This window comes from Ursus arctos, unplaced genomic scaffold (genome assembly GCF_023065955.2).
Source record: "Ursus arctos isolate Adak ecotype North America unplaced genomic scaffold, UrsArc2.0 scaffold_19, whole genome shotgun sequence".
Taxonomy (NCBI): Eukaryota; Metazoa; Chordata; class Mammalia; order Carnivora; family Ursidae; genus Ursus; species Ursus arctos.
In genome coordinates, this window is record NW_026622863.1 from 29,425,391 (window position 1) to 29,450,415 (window position 25,025).

At 38.2% G+C, this 25,025-nt stretch overlaps 1 protein-coding gene across 1 annotated transcript in view; it reads left to right on the forward strand.

Annotated features, from left to right (window-relative positions):
* The window catches only part of CNTNAP4 (contactin associated protein family member 4), a 238,169-nt gene that overhangs the window by 15,483 nt on the left and 197,661 nt on the right, over positions 1-25,025 (forward strand). The window contains exon 2 of the mRNA XM_026495274.4: positions 19,588-19,698. Within this exon, the coding sequence (XP_026351059.1) occupies positions 19,588-19,698 (111 nt within the window). The remainder of the gene's footprint in view (positions 1-19,587; positions 19,699-25,025) is intronic.

Below are 25,025 nucleotides of genomic sequence, written 5' to 3' on the forward strand. Positions count from 1 at the left end.
GTCCCAACCCATTTCTAAAAAAGAAAAGTATCAGAGGCATTAAGGGCACTTTGTACTTCACTCTTTCTCTGACTGTTGACCCCTATTCATCTAGTCCAGTTCTTTTTATAGTATGCCTGAGGCTTTTGAAATTTCCTTCTTACTTTGTACAAGCAATATACTACACCTTTAAATATCTGCTCTATCAAGCCAAGCAATGAGACTCCCGTTTTAATAATATTTTCTTTGATATAACAATGTGGATGAGATGCAGTCTAGTTCCTTTCTTATCTTCCTGATTACACAAGTAAAAAATATTCAGGGAAAATGATTTCGTAGAGCATTAATTAATTGGTCTAAAATGAATTTCTTCTTAATTTGTACAATAAATTTGTTAGGTGGACTCTGTGACTCTGCACTTAAGGCAGTGTCTCACAAAGGATACCTCCGTAATTTTATAGCTTGGAACTAATTGGATATTGATGAAAATAAGTGTATTTAATCCCATATTTCATATGCTTGGCAAAATACCAGATGAAATACTACAAGCAAATGTTTAAACTTCGAGCTGAAATTCATTGCTTCTCCTAGAATGAACGACTTTTTTTAAATTAAAAGACACAATTGATGCCCAGAACCAAATGGAGCATTTTTAGTCGAGTGTTTTGAACTGAGAATTGTGATCAGTTTTGTACTTTACGTTCAATAGATGTTTCTTAAGCAATACTTTCTTCTAAAAGCAAGAGATGCAAACAGAGTAAGGCCCTTCCTGTCTACCCAGTTGCTATTTCAGGGGTTCTGCTTATTTCTAAACAAGCTTCCGATGTGATGTACAGAAAAACAAATATCAGAGTTACCCTGGTTTTTCCAGATTTCGGAGGTTGGGTAAGGAAATTATCCATCCATCCATCCACTCAGCCTCTCAAACAGCTTCTTGTTCTAGTCAGGTGGTGGGGTAAAATCATAAGTCCCTGCATTCAGGGACCCAAAACCAGATAGGGAAGACAGAAAGACACGCCTTACAGTAACTAATGAAAGGCAGACCATGATACATACTCCACTTCAGTCTAGATTCCTGATGTAATGTCATTCTGATTTATTTGGCAAACTCTTATTTACCTCTCGTGTGCTTCCTCTCATGTCCTTTAAAGATCAATAAATAACCAGTAATGCTACTAGAGTAGACATAAGACAAGTTTTTGTATTTTTCACTGACTTTGAGTTGCTGGTTTGGAAATTTATCCCCACAAATTGCACTGGGTGAATATGTTCCATGTTAAATGAACCCTGAAATTGCATGCTTTGGGACCCTGGTTATTTTTCAGTTGGCACTGATGATTCAGAGGATTATACCTAAGAAAGAAATACTAGTTAAATATATTATAACAATTCTTGGTGAAATAATGTTTACAATCCCCGGATGTATTTGGTTTCATACAATTACTCTTCCCTGGGTTACATGATTGTTCCTTCAGTCTATTAAAGCATTCCTCACCCTTGTAATTTCTGAGGCCTCTTGGGGTTTCACCTTACACTGCTCATTTTATTCATTTATTCACTCAACAAATATTTAGTGTGCTACCTATCATTACACATGTCTTCAGCATCAGTGATTTTGAAATGTTAAAATGGTCACAATCAGTAACTTCTTGCCAACAATTGAGAATGGAAGTTTTGACTCCCAGATACATAATGCTTTTGAAATCATATTTTATGCCTATGGTTTTGCTTTCCTTTACAACAAAATGTACAGTATTGTTCGGGGTGCTAAATAGGGTGAACAGTATCATTACAGGCCACGTGCTCATTGCTGTTTTGGCCTAAAGCTCAGCTTTGCCACTTTCTGGTCCTATAGAAAAGCAAAGCACAGTGTGAGAGGCAAGGCATTTGGGTGGTTATAGGCAGAGCACCAGAGAGAGCTATTTCTTGAAGGAGAACCAGGAGGGGCAAGAAGGAAGAAGTGCATTCCAATGAGAATGAGCCCCCCAAAAGCATGGAGCATCTGAAGGCACCACAAGTAGTCCAGAAGGACTGGCTGAGGGTGAGGAGTGGCAGCAGATAAAGCTAAAGAAATAGTCATGAAGCCATCCTGGGAAGTCCTAAGTATTTTATCTCTAAGGGTCATCTTAATATTCTAAGTGTTATGTGCGCATGTGTGACATTGATTAGATTTGTGTTTTGTAAAGGTAAAACTCCTGGCAGTATGAAGGATGGGCATAACAAGGGAAAGGCAAGGCTATGGCATCTAACCTGGAAACACAGAAAGCAGATACTTACCTGGTGAATTAATTCATGTAAGAAGTAATAAGAGCTACAAAATAACCCAGATAGTGACAGTGGCAATAAGGAGCAGGCAACAGACTTGTCCCATATGAGCATGAAGACTGCCAGAAAGTCCTGACTGATTGAAAGGAGAGATACTTCAGAGCGAGAAGAGGTCAATTCCAGCTGGTGGTTTTTACTTTGGTTTTATTATAAATGTGTCTACATTCCAAAAAGTGTAATATGCAATTCCTGTGTAGCTGCTTTCTTCCTGATTAAGGAATTTGAAGTATCTTCATATTTGTTCTTTTCTTTTACCATTCTCTTCTCCAGCCTGCCTACAAAGGATCATATTTAAATTTTCTTGAGATTGTGGGTGATATGTATAATGCAGTATTTTACAAAGATTCGTGCCATGGTGACATATTGAGTAAAATCTTTCTGAGATAAGGCTCATACAAAATACTTTCTGGCGTCACACATGGCTGCATTTTAATGAAGTCTTTCACTTTGGGCAGGAACAAGAATATATCCTGAATTGAAGGTTTCATGGAGTATTCTTCTTCCCTGTGACTGATAACTATGATGTTTTCTTGTCTTCCTCTCAAATACCTACTCCTGCCCCACCCATTTGGCTTAGATAGTAGTGATTCAATACTTGCCTCTAATGAGAAAAGGCTGACTCTCTGTAGTTGGGTTGTTTAAATACTTTGGGACAAATACATTCTGGGTTGAAGTATCTATCACTTAATGTGTAAAAAGAGGACGCAGATAAAATGGAATAGCAAAAGTTGATTAAAATTTTACAATGTGCTCTTCAAGTTATGTTTAATTTAATTAAACATTTACCCAGTGCTTGCCCTGTTGAAGTGTACTAGAAAATAGGCTTACAAAGATGTATAGACTCTGCTCTCAAAATGGAAGAGAAGGGGAGAGAGAGAAGAAGAAAAATGGTACAGTTCATTACATGGTATTAATTGAGACGTTTTTGGATATGTCACATCATTTTGAACCCACTTCTTTTGCTATATAAGGATTTGGAAGGCAGAGGTAGATTCCACTGATTTGTTGACCATATTTGATTTATTTCAAGCATTGAGAAGAGCTGAGGTAACTGCTCCTCCAGAGAGCGTCCGTTCTCTAATGTGTTCTGTAGTGTTACACAGTCTCGTGAGATTTAAAAATCTGTGACAAGGAAGCATTTGAGGCTTCGAATAGCCCTCCACTGGCAACTATTACATTTTAAAAATATGCCCCTGGACATATCCAGCTATGAAGAAAAACCTGGAAGGTTTTCTCCAAAGTTGTCAAGAAATAACCTTTACTAATGTGTAAGTGAACTCAGAGGACTTACTAAAAATAAGAAGGAAACTTCTCTTTTAAAAAGTGTTTTAATATTTTAAACATCTGAATTTCAAGGCCAACAAAACCAGCAACTGGTCTTCAGAAAGCTATTTCAATTGATGATCCTATTTAGCTAACTCTTCTTGGCCATTTAGATTTCAGCATTTGTAATATACTATTATTTATTTTAAATTTTGCTGAAAACCATCAAACATATATTCAGAATTCTAATAGGTAGGAATGTGCTCTGCCAATATAAATTATCTACATTGCAAACAACTTGAAGTATTGAATGAGCTATAATAAAAGATGATTATTTATATTTATTTATTCAACTACAGTAATATATTTGATTTATTATGTTGTAGCTCTAAAAAATAAAAAAAGGACCTGTTCTTCCATATGTGCATGTTATGAGTTAATTTACAATGAAAATTAAATCCTTAGTACTAAAGAATGAGATAGGAAGTTTATAGGAAGATCTTGATTCCAATTCATCACTTAAACTTCCCTCAACTTAATTGAAATATATATTCTTGGGCTATGAAGTAGTTAGTTGTTATCTCTTAAATTTGTCAACATTTACTCAACAAAAAGAAGTCCCCAAATTTATGATCAATCCATTGATTGATCAATAGATGGATAAGCTTTCACTCTATTAATGGTTATATGTAAATCCTCCAGCATGCTGTTTTCAGGTCACTTTACCCAAGAACTCCAAACAACTTGCCCTTTATGATTTTGTTTGGCATTTGCAAGATATAAAAATGTCTGTTTTAAATGTATCTTTAATAATATTATTTGTACTATAAGACCTGATAAGTCAGATACTAACCTAGAAGCCAGTAATCCTGTCTGCTATCCTGTCCCCTCATCTTTATATCAGATGCCTCATCTTTTTCTGATAACCCACAGCCAGAAGCCCTATGAGACATTTTTCTCTGCTACCTTTACCCATCTCTGCTGGTAGTCACATATTACTGGTTCTTCGTCTTTCAGTGTCTCTACATCCACCTCTTTTATTTTACTGCCGCAGCCAGAAGCATGGGGCCTTTCCAACTACACCGTGGGATTGAACAGATAGACAGGGACAGAAGGATGTGAACACAGAATTTAAATGTATTAATTATTGTGCCAAAGTCTTGCACAGGGTGCCATGAGGATAAGGAGGACACTTGAGCCTGAGGAGGTCAACCAATGGCTCCTTGTGTGGAAGAGATTCCAAGCTGATGTCTCGCAGTGGCACAGAGCAATGAACCTGAACAGAACTGCTAGTTTAATCAAAATGTAATAGTCACATAATGGTCAAGGAGCATTCATATGAAGGGTTAATGGGACAGGGGGACAGGAGAAAGTAGAATTGAAGATGAGTCTGGATTGAATGTTCCACATTTATGGAGGGCAATTAGATTATTTAGATTACCACATTCATGTGTGTAGGGGTAGGGTGGGAGGAGGGACGGTACTGAGAAGCAGCCAGAGCCTTAATGCTGGCTTCAATTCTCAATCTCCAAGTGGAGAAATTCGTTATAATGTGAAATTCAGGCAGAAAGCTAGCGAGTGAAGTGACCACATCCTGGAAGTAATGGGGGCTGCAGCCATATAAAGCTCTCCAAGGGCTCAACTGCCCGCAGGCATATTGGCCAACTGGGTTGCAAACCAGCTCCAGGAGGACCACACTTTTATAAGTTTTCCGATATGCAGACCCTTGGCTTCTCTTTTACCAAGCAAAGGCGTGGAGCAAAAACCTGGTAGAGATTTTTAGTTTCATTCATCACAATGTTTTATCTTCAAAAAGGTTGAATAAGCCAACTTTTTGCAAGGGATGTCTGGAGTATCACTGATGCACATTTAAAGAAATGTCACCCCAGAGAATATGTTCCATTGTCTTTTATACAAAGAACCTTGCCTATCCCACATCAAGTCCACTTAGGACAACGTATTCAGTGTTCTTGCTCAAGTAACTCTTCAAGGGTTTGGGCAATAAAGTGGGAGAGTTGTGCTGGCAGCGTAACATAGTCATTCAAAGTAAAGACGTTGAATGGCCAAAAGTAATAAGCCCAAAGCCTTCAGCAGGAAATTTAAGTTCCTAACCTTCAAGTCCACATCTAGAAAATGGAGACAATGTTTTCCTCACAGGATTCTGGTAAGGATTTGATGTGGCTGGGACATAGCATACGATATGTGTAACTATTACTGTTCTTAGCATTATTCTCTAGAGGGCTCCAGTTAAAATGTCACTGGGACATTGGCACGGATGAGTTCATCTTAGTAATGCCTTAGCTGCTCTCCATAAAGGTGTAGTAGATTAGATGCTATGACATCTGTCAGGGAAGTACCTGAGTGGTGGGTCGAGAAGATGTCTTTTCTCTTGGAGAGGTGAGGGTGTGAACAAGTTAACAAATACTGGGTCAGCTCAGCAGCATTTTGTAGGAACTAACGTGAAAGCGATAACTTCTGTACTTAAAAAAACAAAGTAAAAGCTATACATTATTCTAATTCCAGAGAAGTGTGAATAGGAGAAGTATATAAACAATTAGCTTGAAAAAAGAGAAAAATTTTGAATGACTCTGTTGAGTTTTGTGTTGTGCTATGAGAGTTATCAGTTTTAAGGTATGTTAGTCTTGAAAAACAAAAAGACACATCATGGCCACTCTTGATACCTTCAGCATATTCAAAATTCCAAGGATTATTTTAAGCCAATTATTTTAAGTTCTAAAGTCAAATGGCAACTATTCAAAGATTTTTTTAAAAATCATGTTTTGATACCCAAAGTAGATCATGATGGGGATATGCAAAGGAATGGAAACATGTGTTTTATATTTTTAAATAATTTCTTTTTTTAAAAATAATTTTTATTTTGTTATATTAGTCACCATACAGTACATCCCAAGTTTTTGATGCAATGTTCCATGATTCATTATTTGCATATAACACCCAGTGCACCATTGCAATATGTGCCCTCCTTAATACCCATCACCGGCCTATCCCAATCCCCCACCCCCTCCCCTCTGAAGCCCTCCGTTTGTTTCCCAGAGTCCACAGTCTGTCATGGTTCATTCCCCCTTCTGTTCTCCCCCCCCAATTTCTGATCTAATTTGAGACATAGTACATACATCTAAGATAACATTAACAATTAATATAATGGTGTTTGTAAGTAATATGTGAACTCAGATATACTGAAAGACCAGGAAGTAAATGAGATCCCAGTATTTGGTATAAGGAATGTTATCAGGATGTTGGAAGGGTTGCAGTAGTTTTAGAAAGAGATGAAAGACCTAGAAACACTAAGGGTGCGTCCTACAGTCTCATCTAAGGCTTGGAGTCCTCTCTAGACTCATAAGTTTGTTAGCAGAGTTTAGTTCCTTGCAGTTGAGGCCATTGATTGTCTTGCTTGCTGTTGGTCTGGGTCTGTTCTGAGGTCCTAGTGGCCATTGCTTACCATGTGGCCCTCTCCACAAGACGACAGTTTGCTCCTTCAAGGCTGGTGGGAGCAATTTTACTCATGCTTCATGTCTCTCTGACTTGTTTGTGTCTTTGACCTTTAGGACTCTTTGAAGGGCTCCCCTGATCAGGTCATGTCCTCTCAGGATAATCTCCCTTTTGAGTAACTAAAAATCTAACTAATAATTTCCCTTTTGAGTAATTAAATTAGGGATTTTTCTTAATTAATGACATCTGCAAAATACCTTTTGCCATTTAATGTAATATAATCACAGGAATGATATCCCATCACATTCACAGATTTTGCCTGCACTCAACGGGAGAAGGTTCTATGAGGTGTCTGTAACAGGGGGCTCGAATTTTGGGGGCTGTCTTAGCATTCTGCTTACTGAGGGATTCACACACTTGGCTAACTTTCCAGCAGAGAGGGGCCTGTGCCATGGTGGTACTTACATTTAAGGATCGGGCTGGTAACCTCCAGGTGTCCTTGCAAGAGCTGTGGTTCTGCAATGGGGGTGTGGCCTTGTTGGAAAGAGGGAGGTTCCAGAGCTCAGAGCAGGTATCAGCCTGTTGTCTTGTTGAGCTAACTCACATCTGCTCAGCCAGCTTTTAACTAAGCTGTCAAAAACAGAGTGGAAATGTACCCCAAGGCCAGCCGAGCTTGTCCGTTGATTATGAAATCAAACACAATAATCTTAACCAATGAAATGGAAATATCCCCCATCTAATTTCATGTTATTATTCAGGGAAGCTTATTGTTTCTAGTTGGCTTGGTACCCTCTCTCCCACCCTTAGTTAGAAATAGCTGTTTATTAAAATTGCTTTACGGCCTCACTTATTAAAAAGCATTTATCTGCAGAAAAACTCCTTATCACTATGAAGCATTTCAGCCTTCATCTTTAAGTGCGATATTTTGAGATACAAATAACAACTCTCAAAATAATTTAGTAATAAAATGGAGTATTTGCTCAGAAAAGTCGAAATATCATCTAATATGACTAGAATAGGAATTGAATTGAGGCTTACTCAATTTTCCCTCTAGGAATCAAAGTCTAAAACATTGCAATTTCAGGTTGAAAATATCAGTTAATGGAAATAGCACATACTTAGGAGGTCAGCATTGCTGTGACTTTGGGCATGTGTGATCTAGCTGGGCCCAGCGTGAATGCTCCGAACATTCTAACTACATTATCAAAGGTGTCCAAATGAAGAGCTGCCCGAGTTCTCCGAATTCCTTTCCACTTTCCTTGGGAATTGTGGCCACTTAATTTCTGTATCATATGCAGTCTTAAATCTAAAACAAAAAAATCTAAAGCTTGAGAGATATAAAGAAAAATATGGCCTTTGGAACATTAAAAATTGTTTCTTAGTGGGAAAACAGTGCATCACAAGGAAGACAGCACATCACTTAACTCCCCTTTTTGGGTTAATAATTTTGTGCCTTTTTTTTTTTTTTTTTTTAGAGGGAAGGATGTTGCTGTGTTTAGGCATGTTGAATGCTGCCCCCTCTCTCCTCAAGGGAAAATTCCTGTAATAAAATTTTGTAAGAGATATCCAGCTAAATTTTATTCATTTCCAACTCTTGAAGTTTTTGATTTTATAATAATGAACACTTAAGGCAGCAATCACAAACACTTATATAGTACTTATATACCAGGTGCCAGTACTCTTTATATGCTGACTCATTTAAACCTCAGAAAGCCCTATTTACCTTAGTATAATCATGATCCCCATTTCGAGAGGGGGGAAGGCAGTTTCAATAAAGTGTTTAAGATCAGTTAGTAATTGGCAGAGGCAGGACTTGAGCCCAGGGAGGATGGCTCCAAAGCTGTACTTGAACTCAATATGCTATACTGCGTGCTGGCTTTTGTGTGGGGTGACAGGTACCATGTGATGCTGATCATGTGATCCCAGCAATTGGAGACCCAGACACCTAGGAGGCGCCATAATAGATGTCTGTTTGGGTTAAGGACCTTCCAGAAGGCAGTGAAGGGTGGTGGCTCTTAGGAGGAGTAACATACAGAAAGGGGAAGATGGCTGTGACTTGGAGAGGAAGCAGGTGCTTAAAATGTCCCAGCTTTGTGCAGTGAGGAGAGGCTTGAGGTAATCTTCCAAGTGGCTTTGGGAATGAACCGGTCTTGTCTATCTCAAATTAATTTAATTTTTTTAAAGATTTTATTTATTTATTTGACAGAGAGAGACAGCCAGCGAGAGAGGGAACACAAGCAGGGGGAGTGGGAGAGGAAGAAGCGGAGGAGCCTGATGTGGGGCTCGATCCCAGAATGCCAGGATCACGCCCTGAGCCGAAGGCAGACGCTTAACGACTGAGCCACCCAGGCGCCCCCATCTCAAATTGTAATCATATGTGTGGATTCCATTATCTCTAACGGCTTACTAAAAATGGGAGTTCTCATCATTAAAGTAACATATGTGTGTCCCCACATCAGACTCAGAAGTGCGCTTTAATAATCAGTGGGCAATATTCTGAGCTACAGAATCTGCAAAAAATTTCCTCTCTTGGTTCTACACCTACAGTTTGGTAACTGTGGTAGGCAGAGTAATGGCCCTTCCAAGGTGTGCAAATCCCTGGAATCTTTGACTGTGTTACCTTTATGGGGCAAAAAGGAATTTGCAGACGTTATTATTAGATTAAGGCTCTTGAGATGGGGAGATTAACCTGGATTACCCAGGTGGGCTCAATGTCATCACAAGAATTCTCAAAATTGGAAGCAGCGGGAGAGTCAGGGGAGAGGTGTGATGATCAGAGGCCTGTAGAAGGTGGAAAAGGGAAACAAATAGATTCTCCCCCAGAGCCGCCAGAAGGAACAGCGCCCTGCTGAAACCTTATTGTAGCCCATGAAGCGAAGTCTGGTCTTCTGACATCAGAACTGTAAGATAATTAATTTGTGTTGTTTTCCGACACCAAGTTTGTGGTGATTTGTTACATCAGCAATAAACAGCAAACTCCTGCAGCAGCCATTGACTTCCTCTGTCTCTCTTCCTGCGCTGTGAAAAACAAAGAATTGTCTGTAGTAATTCACTCAAGAGTTTTTACATGAACTTACAAAAAAAGAAGAAAAAAGAGAAGAAAAAATTCTTTATAATACACATTTAAACCTATTTTCTTTTAAAGAAATGTCTTCATTAGCATATGACTTCATTTGTTCTATCATAGATTTAATGTCAACCTAATCTGTGTCTCACATTCTATAATCTATTTGAATTATTTTGAGTTTTATACTCATTTAAAGTTTCTCGATCCCAGAACGCCAGGATCACGCCCTGAGCCAAAAGCAGATGCTTAAGGACTGCGCCACCCAGGTGCCCCTCTTTAGGTCCTTTTTAAATCAGAAGTCAGTTCTGAAATTTAGATGTGGTCATAAAAGAACTGCTTAGAGGTATGTGTACAAGTCTTCAGTCTCGTCATCACAGTGTCACATGAGGCCCATTTTGTCAGGAAAAGTCCGTGATGCGTGCAGATTCTTAGAGCTCTGATACCTCTTTGCTTTGTAATTATTTCTTCTACCTTTTCACCTTTGGTTGGTTTTGCTTGTTGAATTTGCAGGTCTCCTTGTCCTAAAATCTGGACTTTAAATAGTTGCTATTAAGCCTCCAAAATCAATCAGCCTCTGGCTGTGCTGTCATTAAAAGTTAACTGCCTTCCCATTAATCCATTAATTGTGCAGATTAATTGGGAAAGCGATTCAAACCAAGGCTCTAACTTGGGGCACGTAAGCCAGTGTTTGCCTCCAAGTGAAAGCTTATCCTATTAACATCACAGAGTATTAAACAATTATATATATAATTCACTGCGCATATATAGGAGACAATGCATAGAAACCGAGAGTCTGCTGCCACAATAAAGATGACTAGAAAATCACCCCGTGAGTCTGACTCAGTTCTAGAAAAAATACTGATAAATATTAACTCATTTTAAGTTGTGGCAATATGTTATTTTAAAATTTAAGCCACTGATTGACAAAGTTAGAAGCTCATGTTTGTCTTGTTTAATATATCTAAAGCTAGTATCCTTAAGTGAACGTTACTTCTCATGCTGAGGTCAAATTTAATACTCAAAGAAGCTAAAGAATTTAGCAGTGGTCTATACTCAGTGGAGTTTAATTGAGTTGAAATGTTATTTTGGATGATGATGAGAGAGAAAATCAGGATTGGCCTATATTTTGTCTCCTGCCCTTCTGAAAAATTATATTTTATTTAAGCCCACTTGTATCACTATTCCTTAAAACTTCTTCCTTTTCTTCTGTTTCTTGCCAGAATGTTAATTACTGTGTAGTAGCTGCCCCCCCACACTGATGGTTGACATAGCTACGGAGGGGAAATGGGGTGGGGTGTAACACTAACCATTTTTCAGTCTTTAAACCAGCCTCATGAAGCCGTAGGAAAAGCATAAAGACATTTGCAAAAGGAACAAAACTCGCCATTGGATAGGAATTAATTTGCAAGTTTGTTTTACTGGTTTCTGAGTTAGTGTGGTCCTGGCTGCGCTATACCCCAGATGAAGTAAGTCAGAGTGACCTGGAATGGGGCAGTCACAGGCAAGTCTTAAATCTCCCCCATGTGATTCTACTCTAGCAAGGATGAATTACTGAAGGTGCATGTTCCACCTTCAGTTCCAGAGACAACCTGGAGCTGATCCATATATTTTTTTATCAGGAAGTGGACGATGCTTTTTAAACATACCTGGGTCTTCCGGAAGTTCTTAGGTTGGACTTCTAGGGCTTTTCTTTGATGTGCTGAGTGAATGCTTACGATGATTACAACTGTGGGGATGCGCCTTTAAAGTTGGGAAGAACTCATTATCATGGCAGTAAAGGAAGACCCTGAGAAGATGCAAAGGCTAGTGGTTCAGAGTTCACAGTTGCAAGGGAGTCAGCCATCATCACTGGTGTTGGGCAGAGATTCAAAGGCAGGCAGGGAGGAGGGAAAGCTTTATAGTGGAAAAAAAAAAGGGAGGCTTCAGTTATGCTCAGGTTGGAAGCTGTTGGCATGGGGAAGCAGAAAGCAGGCTAAACATCCTATGTGATTGATTAGGTGTGTGTATTTGGGTTCTTCTGTATTTGGTAGAGATTTAGAAATCTTTACTAAATACATTTATGTAGTACTAAGTTGGAAGCAGGGGCAAACATTAGGGAAGTCGTAAGTTATTAGCCAAGTTTGGGGCCAGTTGCTACAGGGGTTATTGTTTGGCTTTTTGGGCTTGTTACTGTAGATAGTAGGTTGGCTTCCTGGGCTGGTTGCTGTAGGTTATGGGTCAGAGTTCTATTTTTGTATATCATCTGGCCATTGCCCATTTGTATATCCGGTCTCTTTGTTGGGTAAGAGTCAGAGGTACTCAGACTGGGCTTATGGTAAAAGAACAATATCGTTGTCTAACTTTTTGGATGAGATCTTGGCTTGTACACAATATTTTTTATATATGCTAGTGTAATTCCACAACTTCTTAGATTAGTTGATGATTTCTAATTTCAACTTAATGACAATTTCGATAATATAGATTAGAATGAACCATTCTGTTCAAGGAAATAGATTTCTTGAAGGGAAGGTCATTCCTTAATCCTGATGCTGTCAATGGAATATTTGGACTAGGTCTTTCTGAAAAGACTGAGATTCTAATGTTTCCAAAGCTCCCTGTCAAAGATCTCACTCCTGCCTCTAGTTGCATGGGAATTTTAAAATATTTTAGGTATAGGGGTGCCTGGGTGGCTCAGCTGGTTAAGTGTCTGACTCTTGATCTCAGCTCATGTCTTGATCTCAGGGTTGTGAGTTCAAGTCCCACTTTGGGGTCCATGCCCAGAATGAAGCCTACTTAAAAAAAATTAAGTATGTTTGCTATCTATCCTATCCTATCCCATTATATCCTATCCTATTCAGTCCTATCCTGTCCTTCTCAGTGAATATTCCTCTGAGAAACATGATTCATTAGCAGACATGCAAGTGATTTTGGCAGGTCTTCCAAATAATAGAGAAGGTTGTTTTACTCAGTGACAACTTAGCTGAATGCTACTGCAAGTCAGCCCTGTTTTTTGGTCATGTATATTTTAGAATACCAATACTTGTTTCAACAATGTACTTGCTCAGAATAGGAGTTCTGTATCCTTGGGTAAATTATTCAACTGTGGTGTACCTTTCTCTCCAATTGTCCAATGGAGTTAATACTATCAAGTAATATAGGCTATTTGTCAGGATCAAATGAGTTAATAATACATGTGAAGCACTGAGAACATAAGCAGCTGGTAATATATACCTATTATCTTAGTGCAGGTAGTATTACACAGAGATTAAGAAAATTGAATTACTTTTATTAAAAACTGAACAGCTTTTACTTACTTATGAGAATTATGCACTAAAGCCCTTTGTAAAATAAAATTAAATTACTTTCAATCGAGCTATATTAAAATACTTTCACTGTAGTTTGCATCTTTATTTGTAAGAGGCTACTGAGTTTTTTATATACACAGTTTGCCAGAGATCTAATTTATCATTGTCTTTTTAATGACAATGGTTAAGTTTTTCTCTCATGTGAAGAATAAATGGTGACTTTTCTGAGATATTGACCTGAAAGCTCTAGTTTTGTGTGTCTTTGTGTGTGTGTGTGTGTGTGTGTGTGTGTGTGTGTATGTGAAAATGTCTCAATATAAATTAGGTTAATATGGATATTCTAACAGAATTCGTTAAAATTGTCTTCTACATGTACTCAGTGTATAGATTTTTTTTTTTTTTTTTTTTTTTTTACAAAAAACAGATTAAAAACTCTAGTTTCACATTTCTAAGTGTATCAGGGCTAATGTGGAAATTCTAATATGATGACTATGAGAAAGGTTGAATAAGAGGTAACATAATTTTGGAAAAACAGAGAGTAATAAGAGTGATGTCCATTTCTTCCTCTTATAGAAAAAGACATTAATTAACCAAACATGCCCTGCTACCGTTTTGAATGGTACAAGCCTTTCCTCTTAATGACTGTATTTTTAAATTTCATTAGTGACTGGAGTCTTAATGAGCTTCTTTGTCCCTTTGACCTGCATGTGCCTCCCCTCCACCACCTCTGGTCATAGAGACATCAGGCTGTACTCATGGTCCTCCTCTGGTTCCTGCAGGGAGTTGGGGCAGTGCAGTTCGCTACTCACCTGTGGCCACTGACCTAGGTGAAGGGTGGGGCAGGGTGGGAGCTGAGTCCCAGCGTGCACTGCGGCAGCCCACAGCCTGGGGAGCCCAAAGCCTGGGTAGAAGCTGTGATGACCCCCGCCCACCCTCTAGGCCCTAGGAGGAAAGCAGGTGTAGGCCAGAACTCTCTTGCTAGGAGGTAGACAGACCAGTCCATCCCATGTGCAGGTGGTGAGGGGTGCAAAGAGCAGCACTGAGGGCCAGGAAGGCCTCAGTCTCCCCAGGCCTATCCTAATAGGTGGGGAGGGCAGCAAAACACTTACATCCTGCTCCTGTAATTTGGCAACCTTCCTTCTTAGTGTCAAAAGACAGCTTGAGGGGAGTTGGGGGCTAGGGCCTCCACGCCAGTGCAAAGCAAGGGCTGTACAGAAAAGGAGTGAGTAGCACACATGCCAGTGATGTGCCAGAAGAAGAGGTGAGTGGGCTGCAGCACTGGGAGAGAAGTGAGGTGAGGTAAGGGCCCCAGGCTGGTTGGCACATGTGCTTATGGCGGCAGGAGGGGGCTGCAGAGGTTGAGCGTAGGGTCCCAAAGTCCCCCCTCCACAGTTAGCACAGGTGCTCCCTGCTTGACAACTTCTGTCTGGGCAGTGCTTCCGACACTTGCAGGGGTGGGTGCGAAGGTGCAGTACCTGTACACTATATATTTGCATATGTAAATGTGTATATTATATATGTAATACATGTGTTCTATGTATAATATATAATACTTATTTATTTATAATAGAATAATGTATAATAACGTTATGTATAACATAGCATATTTAGACATGTAAATACATGTGTACTAATGTATATATAATATGTAAATCTATAAAATAGACATATAAATACATATATTTATACATTTATATATACATATAATATATAAACTAATGTATATTTCTAGTTTATATGAATTCATATTTATGTGTATGTATACATGTATGTATTTTTATTAATGATACATTTATGTATATAATATGTGTACATATAAAATATATTCATATGTATTTATATAAGGATACCATACAGTAAGTGAATGCCAACACTTACAATTTGATAGCCAGCTTAGCATTTATACAGCTATTATACACATTATAAATGTATGTATGTACATTATAATATATGTATATGTATGTACATATATGTATTACATTATATAGTAGTAATACATGTATACATATACATATGTACATACACATTTGTACAAATGCAAATATGTGTATACTATAATACATACATACTATTATGTGCATAATAATAAACGTACATATATATGTCTCTGATGAAGGGACCAGGATGGTAATGATCTGACATAGTATTTTATTTAAAAACAATACGATTATGTTTTGAACTGAAATAGTATGTTATTTCAGATTTGAAAGCTCCTTACTTAAATACTTATATTTTTATGCACTCTGAACAATGATCATATGCTCTCTGAGAAGTTGTAAATTATTAATCTTGAAAATTTGAGGAAATCGAGAGCTCTAGATGAGAGATTAGTCCAGAGAAGCCTGGTTCACTGGGTTGCTTTTACTAGAGTCTAGTTTAGGGTTTCTCAGCCACTGCACTATTGACATGTGGGATTGGACAATTCTTTGTTGTGGAGTGCTGCCCTGGGCACCATAGAGTGTTTAGTAGCATCACTGGCCCCCACCCACTAGATTCTAGAATTTCCCCAACTTGTGATGACCAGAGTGTCTCTAGATGTCGCTAAATGTCCCCTGGGGTGCTAAATCACCTCCGATTGTGGTTCTCTTCTTTGCAAGTCTAGAACCTGCATCTCACTGCATTTACTGCTGCAGTGAGAGAAAACTTGTTTTCTGGAATTAAATTCACAGGAGACTGATATTTAATCCAGAATTCCATTTTATTAAGGTCTGGGGAGAAATACTCCTTTTACTCCAGACTCATTATTGCTGTCTGAAACCTCCCTCCCTTGGTTCAAGACTGTTGAAGATCAGTAGTTTTATAGTTTTTTTGTAATAAATTGCTTGGCACATCTGGAATAAGAGTATACAACTGCTTGAGAGACAGTTTATTTCTGTCATTATGGTATCTGATGAAATTCCTATACTCCAAACCTAAAGAAATAGTAATTGTAGTTACGGCATTCTTGCATACTGGATTCTAGACCCCAGCTCACTTTTTAAACATTGTGGTTCCACTACAGTGAGACAAGCAAATTAACCAAAGTCTGTATGTCAATTACCTCATCTGTAACGTAACAGTAATATTGGTATCTCAAAGAGGAGAGAGAGTGGTAAAGATTAATAACTGTGTGAAATGGTTGTAAGTTCTTAGCACAGAGTACTCACTGAACGTGTGTTTGTTATTAGTTTTATGTAAGAATAACTTTAGAATATTTTATTGCTAAATAAACACACAGTAGATCGTGGGGAATGTGTATGCTTGTGGTAAAACATAATAACGTCATGTAATCACCACTCAGGCCAATAACTGGAACTTTACCAAACACCAGAAGCCTCCCTGACCCATTTCCCATATCCCATGTCCTTTTCCTCATAAATGAAATAAACACCCGTTCTCTTTTTTTAACCTACTTTAGGCTAAAAATAGAACAGTATTGATTCTCAGTTTATAATGGCAAAAACAAATGAGCAGTAAATATATGCCCTCAAGAGTGATTGCACTGGAGAGGCATTTTACATCTGAAACATCGATTTGAATCTGCATAATTGATTGTGAATTGCAGTTAAACACCTTTTTTTTTTTTTGGTCACACTTACACATGAATACTGATAATGATTCAAAAGTGACTGTACTTCTGGTAAACACACACCCACACGTACCCACCCCCCCAGACATAATGCACTTGCTTGTACATGCAGACACACGCATAGTCCTTTCCACAGTGTACGGAAGCATTTTGGTAGTTGTTCATGGTTGGACATAATCAGAACTCCCTTCGTCAGTCCATGGATTGTGTGTTTCTTTATGTCTGCCCTCCTTAATACTTGAATTACCACCAGATCGACAGTGTCAGTACTTAAGCCAATCAATAGACACGCAGGAACTCTGGGCCAGTTATCAAGTCTGTCTCAAGAGTTAGCTAAAGAATTTAAGGTGTGCAGGAAGAAAAAGTGGACTCCAAATAAAAAATGAGACAGTCTTAAAAAGTAAAATGCTATCTCAGGCAAATTCTTCTGAAAGGCATGCCAATGTTAAGTTGGTAAATTTTTTACTGATCTCTTATACTTTAGACATTTAGCTTTAAAGAAAAACACATTTCAAATAGCTGGACTGCAAAAAATGTTGTAGTTTGAATACTTAAGCAATGAAACTACTAATGACTTTTTTTTAAAAAAGCTGTTCAGGCAGAATAAGCTTCATACAATTTCAGATAAATCTAGATAATTCCTAGATTAATTTAATTTAAATTAAATTGCTTATGTTAATTTTAAAAATGGGACAATAACCCTGCATGATTTTTAATTATGTTTATTTAACATATTAACATATTAACATAACAGATTATGTTAATTCCTAAATATGAGAGAAATATTTTTCTGGTTAGAGTAAAACATGGCAACAACTTAATAATTGTATAAAATAAAAGACACATATGTAAAGATTGCATGGAATGAAGAACTAGTTGAATAAAATAAGCATATATGGATATCAAGGTCACCATGAGATTATTCTTATACTTTCCCTCTCTCTTTGTACCTTATTTTTAATTTTATATGTAAAACACATAAAAGGATAAATGATAGACTGGTCTATACTTTCGTGTATATCCTTATGTGCATGTTGATACATACATACACGTATGCACACACACTATATGCACATTGCCTTCCTCCAGAAGTAACCACTATCCTGAATTTTATGCTTTTCATTTCTTTGTTTTTTTTAAATAGTTTTTTTAAAAAATCACACGTATTCCTAAACAACATATTGCTTAGCTTTGCTTATTTTTAAGATACGCAAACTGTCAAGTATGTCTTATATGGTGTTCTACAATTTGATTTTTTTTCACTAAACATTTTGTGTCTAAGATCCACCCATTATCTTTGGTGTGCATTGGTGTATTTCCTTTGTACTGCTGTATATTATTCCACTGTGAAGAGTACTATGATTTATTGCTCTGTTCTTTGGTCATTGGATGTTTGGGTTGTGAATGATTCTTTCCTATTATGAGCAGTGTTGCTGGAAATTGCACACCTCCTGGTGCACAAATGCAAGAGTTTCTCTAGGTCCTTGTTTCCCAACTTTTCTCTTTTTATGGGACAGAGAAAATACTAGTATTTGTATCACATCCTTGGGTTAGAAAGGCAAATTCCTTGAGACCAGTGGTTCATCCTAGGGATACTCTGCCCAGGATGATGTATCAGTGGAATTGTAGGAATGTTGGGGTATAGAAAGTTCAAATGGACAAACTAATGACAAATTGTTTTTTTAAAGTAGGTGCTCAGATTTACACCCCCCCCCCCCCCCCCCCCCGCCCAGCAGCCTGTTGGAGCTTCTCTTGGCCCACATTGCAGATGATCTGGTGTTGTCAGAATTCTAAAATCTTGCGAATATACTGTCTGTAAAATAGTATCTAACTGTAGTCTTGATTTATACTTCTTTTTAGTGATGACTTAGCCTATCAGTTTATATAGGTTCTGTTCTGTGAGCTCTGTGGTCTTCCCTTGTGCTATTTTTCCCAGTGTGTTTTCTAACTGATTTAAAGGTAGTTCTTATTTTTCTTTATTTTTTAAAAAGATGTATTTATTTTAGAGAGAGAGTGTGTGTGAGTTGGGGAGGGCAGAGGGAAAGACTCTTCAGGCAGAGTCCTTGCTGAGTGTGGAGCCTGCCCCAGGACTTGATCTCACGACCCATGAGATCATGACCTGAGCTGAAACCAAGACTTGGACACTCAACCAACTGAGCCACCCAGGCGCCCCTGTTTTTCTTTATTTTATTTTAGTTTCCTTAATTTGGAATTCTAATCATATGCTGTTTTGCACATACTTTCACAGGTGATGTTTCTCTTTACATGTCTTTTGGCAACCATAATTTCTTAATTTTAATATAGTTCATAAATCTTTCCTTATATACTTTTATTTTAAATTCAGTATACTGATTAGGTATTTTTGTTTCTTGCTTAGGTAAACCTTTTTTCTATCTGAAGATATTATTTTATAATTTCTGTGAGATTTTCCTTCCCTATTTTCATATTCTTTTGTCTTCAAATGCTTTTTCTTTTCTTACTGAACTTATTAGACCTCTAGTAGAAAATTTTGTATAAGCAGTAGGAATATTGTGTTAGAGATCCTGATATCTTTTGTTTTGTTCTGTTTGTTTGTTTGTTTGTTTGGTCTGTTGAATCCAGGGAAGTTTCAGCACCGTACTAACCTGAGTGTGGATTTTCCCTTTTGGCAGATGATTGTGATGAGCCTCTGGTGTCTACCTTGTCTCAGGCATCATTCAGCAGTTCATCTGAACTTTCTAGCAGTCATGGTGCTGGATTTGCAAGGCTGAATCGAAGAGATGGTAAGTCTGCTTTTTTCCTTTTGATTGGTTCATGATGAATCTCATTAATTTTCCATTCTCTTGTAATGCAATCATTATGAATGATATATTGTGAAAGGAAGTACATGTCTCAATCAGCAAATGGCCGGACTCATGGGAAGCATATGACCTGTAGGACTGGTTCTGGAATGGCAAAGGGTCATGTCCTATTTTAAAATCCTGTTTCATCATTTCAGCACCCGAAGAACTGAATTCCTTCAGGATGGTGAGCTTTATATATCTCTTATCAGATAAACCTTTCTGTAACAATATACAATCATTATATATACAGTAGCCATGACAATTTAATTGACCCTCTATTTCAACTTAAATAGGAAGCTTGCAAGAAGTTGTTTTCAAAGATGCTAGTTATTTAAAAATAAGAATCTCACAGTTTGTTTAATTCTCAATGTAGGTGACATGATTTTCTCTCCTGTGGAAGAAAGGGAACTTAATAAGTTTCGTGCTCCTTTAGGAATACTCCGTTCATATTGTTGACAATCTCTTAGGTAGGTTGTGTTCGATTGCTTGAATATGTTTAAAGGAAAGTGTAGATAATTAAAAGGCAACTTGCTATTTGAAGTAAGAGAGAATTTCAAAACTCTGCACACTTAGAGACAGCATCGCCGTGGCCCTTTTCCATAATACACTAAGGCAAAAGCCGTCTGCACTTACATTCTACGGAAAGAGGCTTGGCAATCCTAGCACAGAAAATATTTTTAGCAACCATGAAAAAACAGACACCGACATCATATATTATTGAAACCGTGATTTGCTCATTTATTATCCCCTTCTCGCATGCCATATGTCAGCCACTTCTTTTCATTTTTCTCTTCGATGTTATCCTTGGTGCCGTTGTAATGCCTGTGCACAGTGAGCACTGGACATAACAAATAGATCATACATGTGTGTGTCGGTCTGTGTTTTGCCATCTGGTACACATGATAAATATCTAACACTTTAGCATGACTTTAAATTTAAGTTTATTTTAAACTGATACCTCCTATTATTTGAGACAATCACTTATGTGTGTTTCTGAGTGTGAAAGTATCAATGGGAGAGCAAGCACAGAGATCCTTGTATCAAATGGGGAATTTGAGGAGCCTTGAATACATTTGTGTAGATAACTGCTTGCCTGTTACTTTTATTTGCCTTGTCGTGAGGGTTAATGGTCGCAAGGACTCTCCCTCCCTATTTCCAATTCTGAATTCTTGACTGGCTGCAGGCAAGCAAGCTCTCCTAGACCCTCTGGAGACCAGTTCAGCCCCTGCCCCCGTAGTTCTCCTCACAACACTGATCTTACAATGTCTTCTCCCTCTTATACTCCTTTCCAACGTAAGGCAGGGCTTTACATTCACCACAGCTCTATTTGAGTAATAAGAGCTTTCCTAGGATCTGGACCGTGGAAGGATACAAAATTTAATTTAACTATTTATCTTTATTTCATTTGTTGAGATTCAATAAATCATACAAAAATATATGTATTAATTGGATCAAATCATATTTTACATTAATTTATAGACTCATCTGAAGTCTCCATCAGTGAGACTCATTTTCATTCTTAATTCGTTTCTATGGCTCTTGGTGAACCACAATATCAAACTTCATGAATCTCATTTGCATGTTAATGAATTGGAAAAACAAAACAGGATCACTTTAATTATCTTTTGCTGGTTGTCAACCTACTTGATTACATTTTTTCTTTTTTATTTAGTTTTTCTTTTTTGTTTCCTCTTAATTACATCAAGTGTTTACAAAGGAATGTCAGATTTGAGTGATTTATTAAAGGTATATATTATTTCTACTATCAACATTTCTCGTAGTTTATTTATTTATTTATTTATTTATTTATTTATTTTTGAAGATTTTATTTATTTGAGAGAGAGAGATACAACAGAGAGTGTGAGCAGGGGACGAGGAGAGAGAGAAGCAGGCTTCTGGCTCAAGTGGGCTCCCTGCTCCTCAGGGAGCCCGACGTGGGGCTCAATCCCAGGACCCTGAGATCATGTGAGGCAGTCGCTTAACTGACTGAGCCATCCAGGGGCCCCTCTTTGTAGTGTATTTAGATCAGGCTGTGGAAGGCTGTTTAGTCAAGTCAGGAGGTCATGTATAAATAAGCCAAATCAACAAATGAAGGTCTAAATATTTCAGAAACACAGAGTAACCTTTCGTGTGGAATCTAGAAAACTTAGAGCCAAAAACCAAACTAGAAACAAAGAATCAAGCTCATCCAGCTGCTGTTCTCCATCTGTGAGATAAACGCTGTGGTTAACTGTGAAAATAAGGAGGCCTCGTTATTCCCGTGGTGGGAGAAGGAGACCAGGAAAAGATACTGTTGAACATAATGAGTCTACCAGGAGAGAGGAAGAAAAATGAACATTTTTTGAAGGTATATTAATTTAATTTTGCCACTTGAGTGCTGTTGTGGGTTGTGTCCTCCAAAAAGATGTATTCGGGTTTTCACCCTGATACCTATGAATGTGACTCTGTTTGGACATAGGGTCTCTGCAGTGTGATGAAGTTATGGTCATATGGGATTAGGTCATACTGGCTTAGGGCCTTGTAAAGAGAATGAGATTTGGAGATACACAGAGACAGAAGAGACCAAGAGAAAAGGGCAGTGTGGAAATGGAAGATGTAGAAAAGGAAGCAGAAATTGGAATGATGTGGCTACAAACCAAGAAATGGCTTTATTGCTAGCAACTGCCAGAGGCTAGGAGGAGGCAGGGAAGGAGTCTTCTCTAAAGCCTCCAGAGGGAGGAGCATGGACCTGCCAACACCTTGATTTTGGACTTCCAGCCTCCAAAACTGTAAGAATAAGTTCTGTTGTTCTAAGCTGTCCAGTTAGTGATATTCAGTGATAGCAGCCCTGGGAAGCTAGTACAAGTGCCGTCGAGTAAATGACCTCTTTTCCATCCTTGTTTGTACTGGGAGGCTGCCTCCCAATTTGAACCTGAAAGATTTCGTAGCTCAGAGAAGTGTAATGTAATGGTAAACAGCACGGACAAACAAAAACCTGCCACTGCTAATACTGGCTACGTAATGGAATTCAGCCTCTCTCTGCCTTTACATAATATTTTGTTGCATATTGTTGCAGTTTCAGTGTAGTTTGAATTATGATGGCCAACTAAAGTTACTGTTGTCAATGTCAAGTTCAAAAAGGCTCTAGTGCACCATTTGATAGTCCAGGTGTGTTCTTAGGACAGAATATAAGGAAGCCACATATGTGGAACTGTTCTTCATGCTGCAGTGTAATCTAAATGACAGTTTTTATTTTCATGTACTTGGGAAACCTAGGAAATGGTTTATTGCAAACTGATATACTTGTGTGTACATGTAAAATAACAAAGCAGTAAATAGTTATTATGCAGAGCAAAAATAAAATACTTATATGTATGAGTGCAAACATGTATATGTACATGTGCTTATTTATATAGCAGATTTCTTCCGTAACTGAAAAATACTGCAAGTTTTCTCTCATCTATTCTGTAAGATCAAAATATATCCTATTTTGCTAGAAAGTTGAATGTTTGTCTCTATTTTTCCGCTGTCAGGTTTTTTTTTAAATGCAGCTAAACCCTTCTACTCTAGATGCTTGCAGAGCAATGTTTTCCCCATGCCTATAGAATTTGCTGTTAAAATCAAGCATCTATCTGTAGAGAAATTAGCATATTTGGTTCACTGACAGAGAGAACTTCCATTTTCGGATGTACTTCTAATGAGAATAATTATCATATTCTATACAGAGTTATTTGGTTATTTTTACTGCCCTAAATCATTGTGCTTGTTCACATACAACTTTTATGCCTAAATTAAAACCCAAAAGATAAATCCCTAAGGTATGCATGATGCCTGTCAGTGCTGAAGAGGACAGATGAGGTGACTCTTTCCTGCTGTTAAACATATTGTGTAAAATCTTTTATAATTATCACATTTTAAAAATGATAATGTTAATGCACTTAATAACCAATACTTTATGAGGAAAAGAGTAAGAGATGAATTTTGCACAGCACTGGAAAAACTCAAGCCTAAAGAAAGGGGAGCCTCATTGACACAGTGGGTGTGGGTCAGGATTGTGCCTGAGAGGCCCCCAGCACCAGAGATGGGGTGCAAGCTTCCTGACTGAGAATACAGATTTGGTGCACTGGGCATGGTCTTTTCTTGTATGTGTTAGAGAACAAAAGATGCCAGCAGTTTATTTGCTTCCAAATCACCTGCTTCCCCATTACACCCAGAATTTGATGTGCCCGAGTAAGCCCTTGGCACCTGAATAATTATCTAAATTGCAAGGGGCATACACCTCCATGCTGATTCGGGCTGTGAGTACATGACTTCTTACCAGCTCTGCCTGATTCTTCTGTCTCCTGCCCTAACTTATCTCCAGGATTAAGAGATGTACAGTTCTTAACATGAGATGAGAGCACTTAAACCCAACTAAATCCCTGAATAGTCAGATCCCTGAGAGTTGCCCCTGTAGTCACAGAACACAAGCATCCCCAACACACTTGAACCTTAGCTAATCTACTGTCATTCTCTCTGTCTCCAGTGGATCATAAAATTTTAGGTGAAAAGCAGACCCTTCACTATTAGCCATATCTGAGACCAGGTCACCATTCTTGGGTTTGAATCACTGCTACCTCTTACTCATTTAAGGACAGAAAAAATATTTAATCACTATGCTTTGATTTCCTAATTTTCTTTCCTTTTTTAAAAGAATTATTTATTTATTTGAGAGAGTGTGTGCATGCATGCGCAGAGGGAAGGGCAGAGGGAGAAGGTGAGAGAATCTTTTTTTTTTTTTAAGATTTTATTTATTTATTTGACAGAGAGTGAGAGAGCACAAGCAGGGGGGCAGCAGAGGGAGAGGAAAAAGCAGGCTCCCCGCTAAGCAGAGAGCCCGACTGGTGCTCCATCCCAGGACCCTGGGATCATGACCTGAGCCAAAAGCAGACACTTAACCTACTGAGCCACCCAGGTGTCCCAGGGGTGAGAGAATCTGAAGCAGACTCAGGGCTGAGCGCAGAGCCTGATGACTCCAAGAGGGGCTCAAGTAAGATCACAACCTGAGCCGAAACCAAAAGTCGGATGCTTAACCAACTGCACCATCCAGACACCCCTTTAATTTCCTAATTTTCTATTGGAAGAATAGGGATGGTACTGAAATGGTATTGACTTTATTGAAGATGATCTTGGCTCTGGTATGACCACAAGAAAAGCACGTTCCCAAGAGCATGTTAAACAGTTCCAAAGTGTGTCCTGCTCATTAACCACAGTTTAGCAAACCTCACAGGACCAAATGCATACATTAC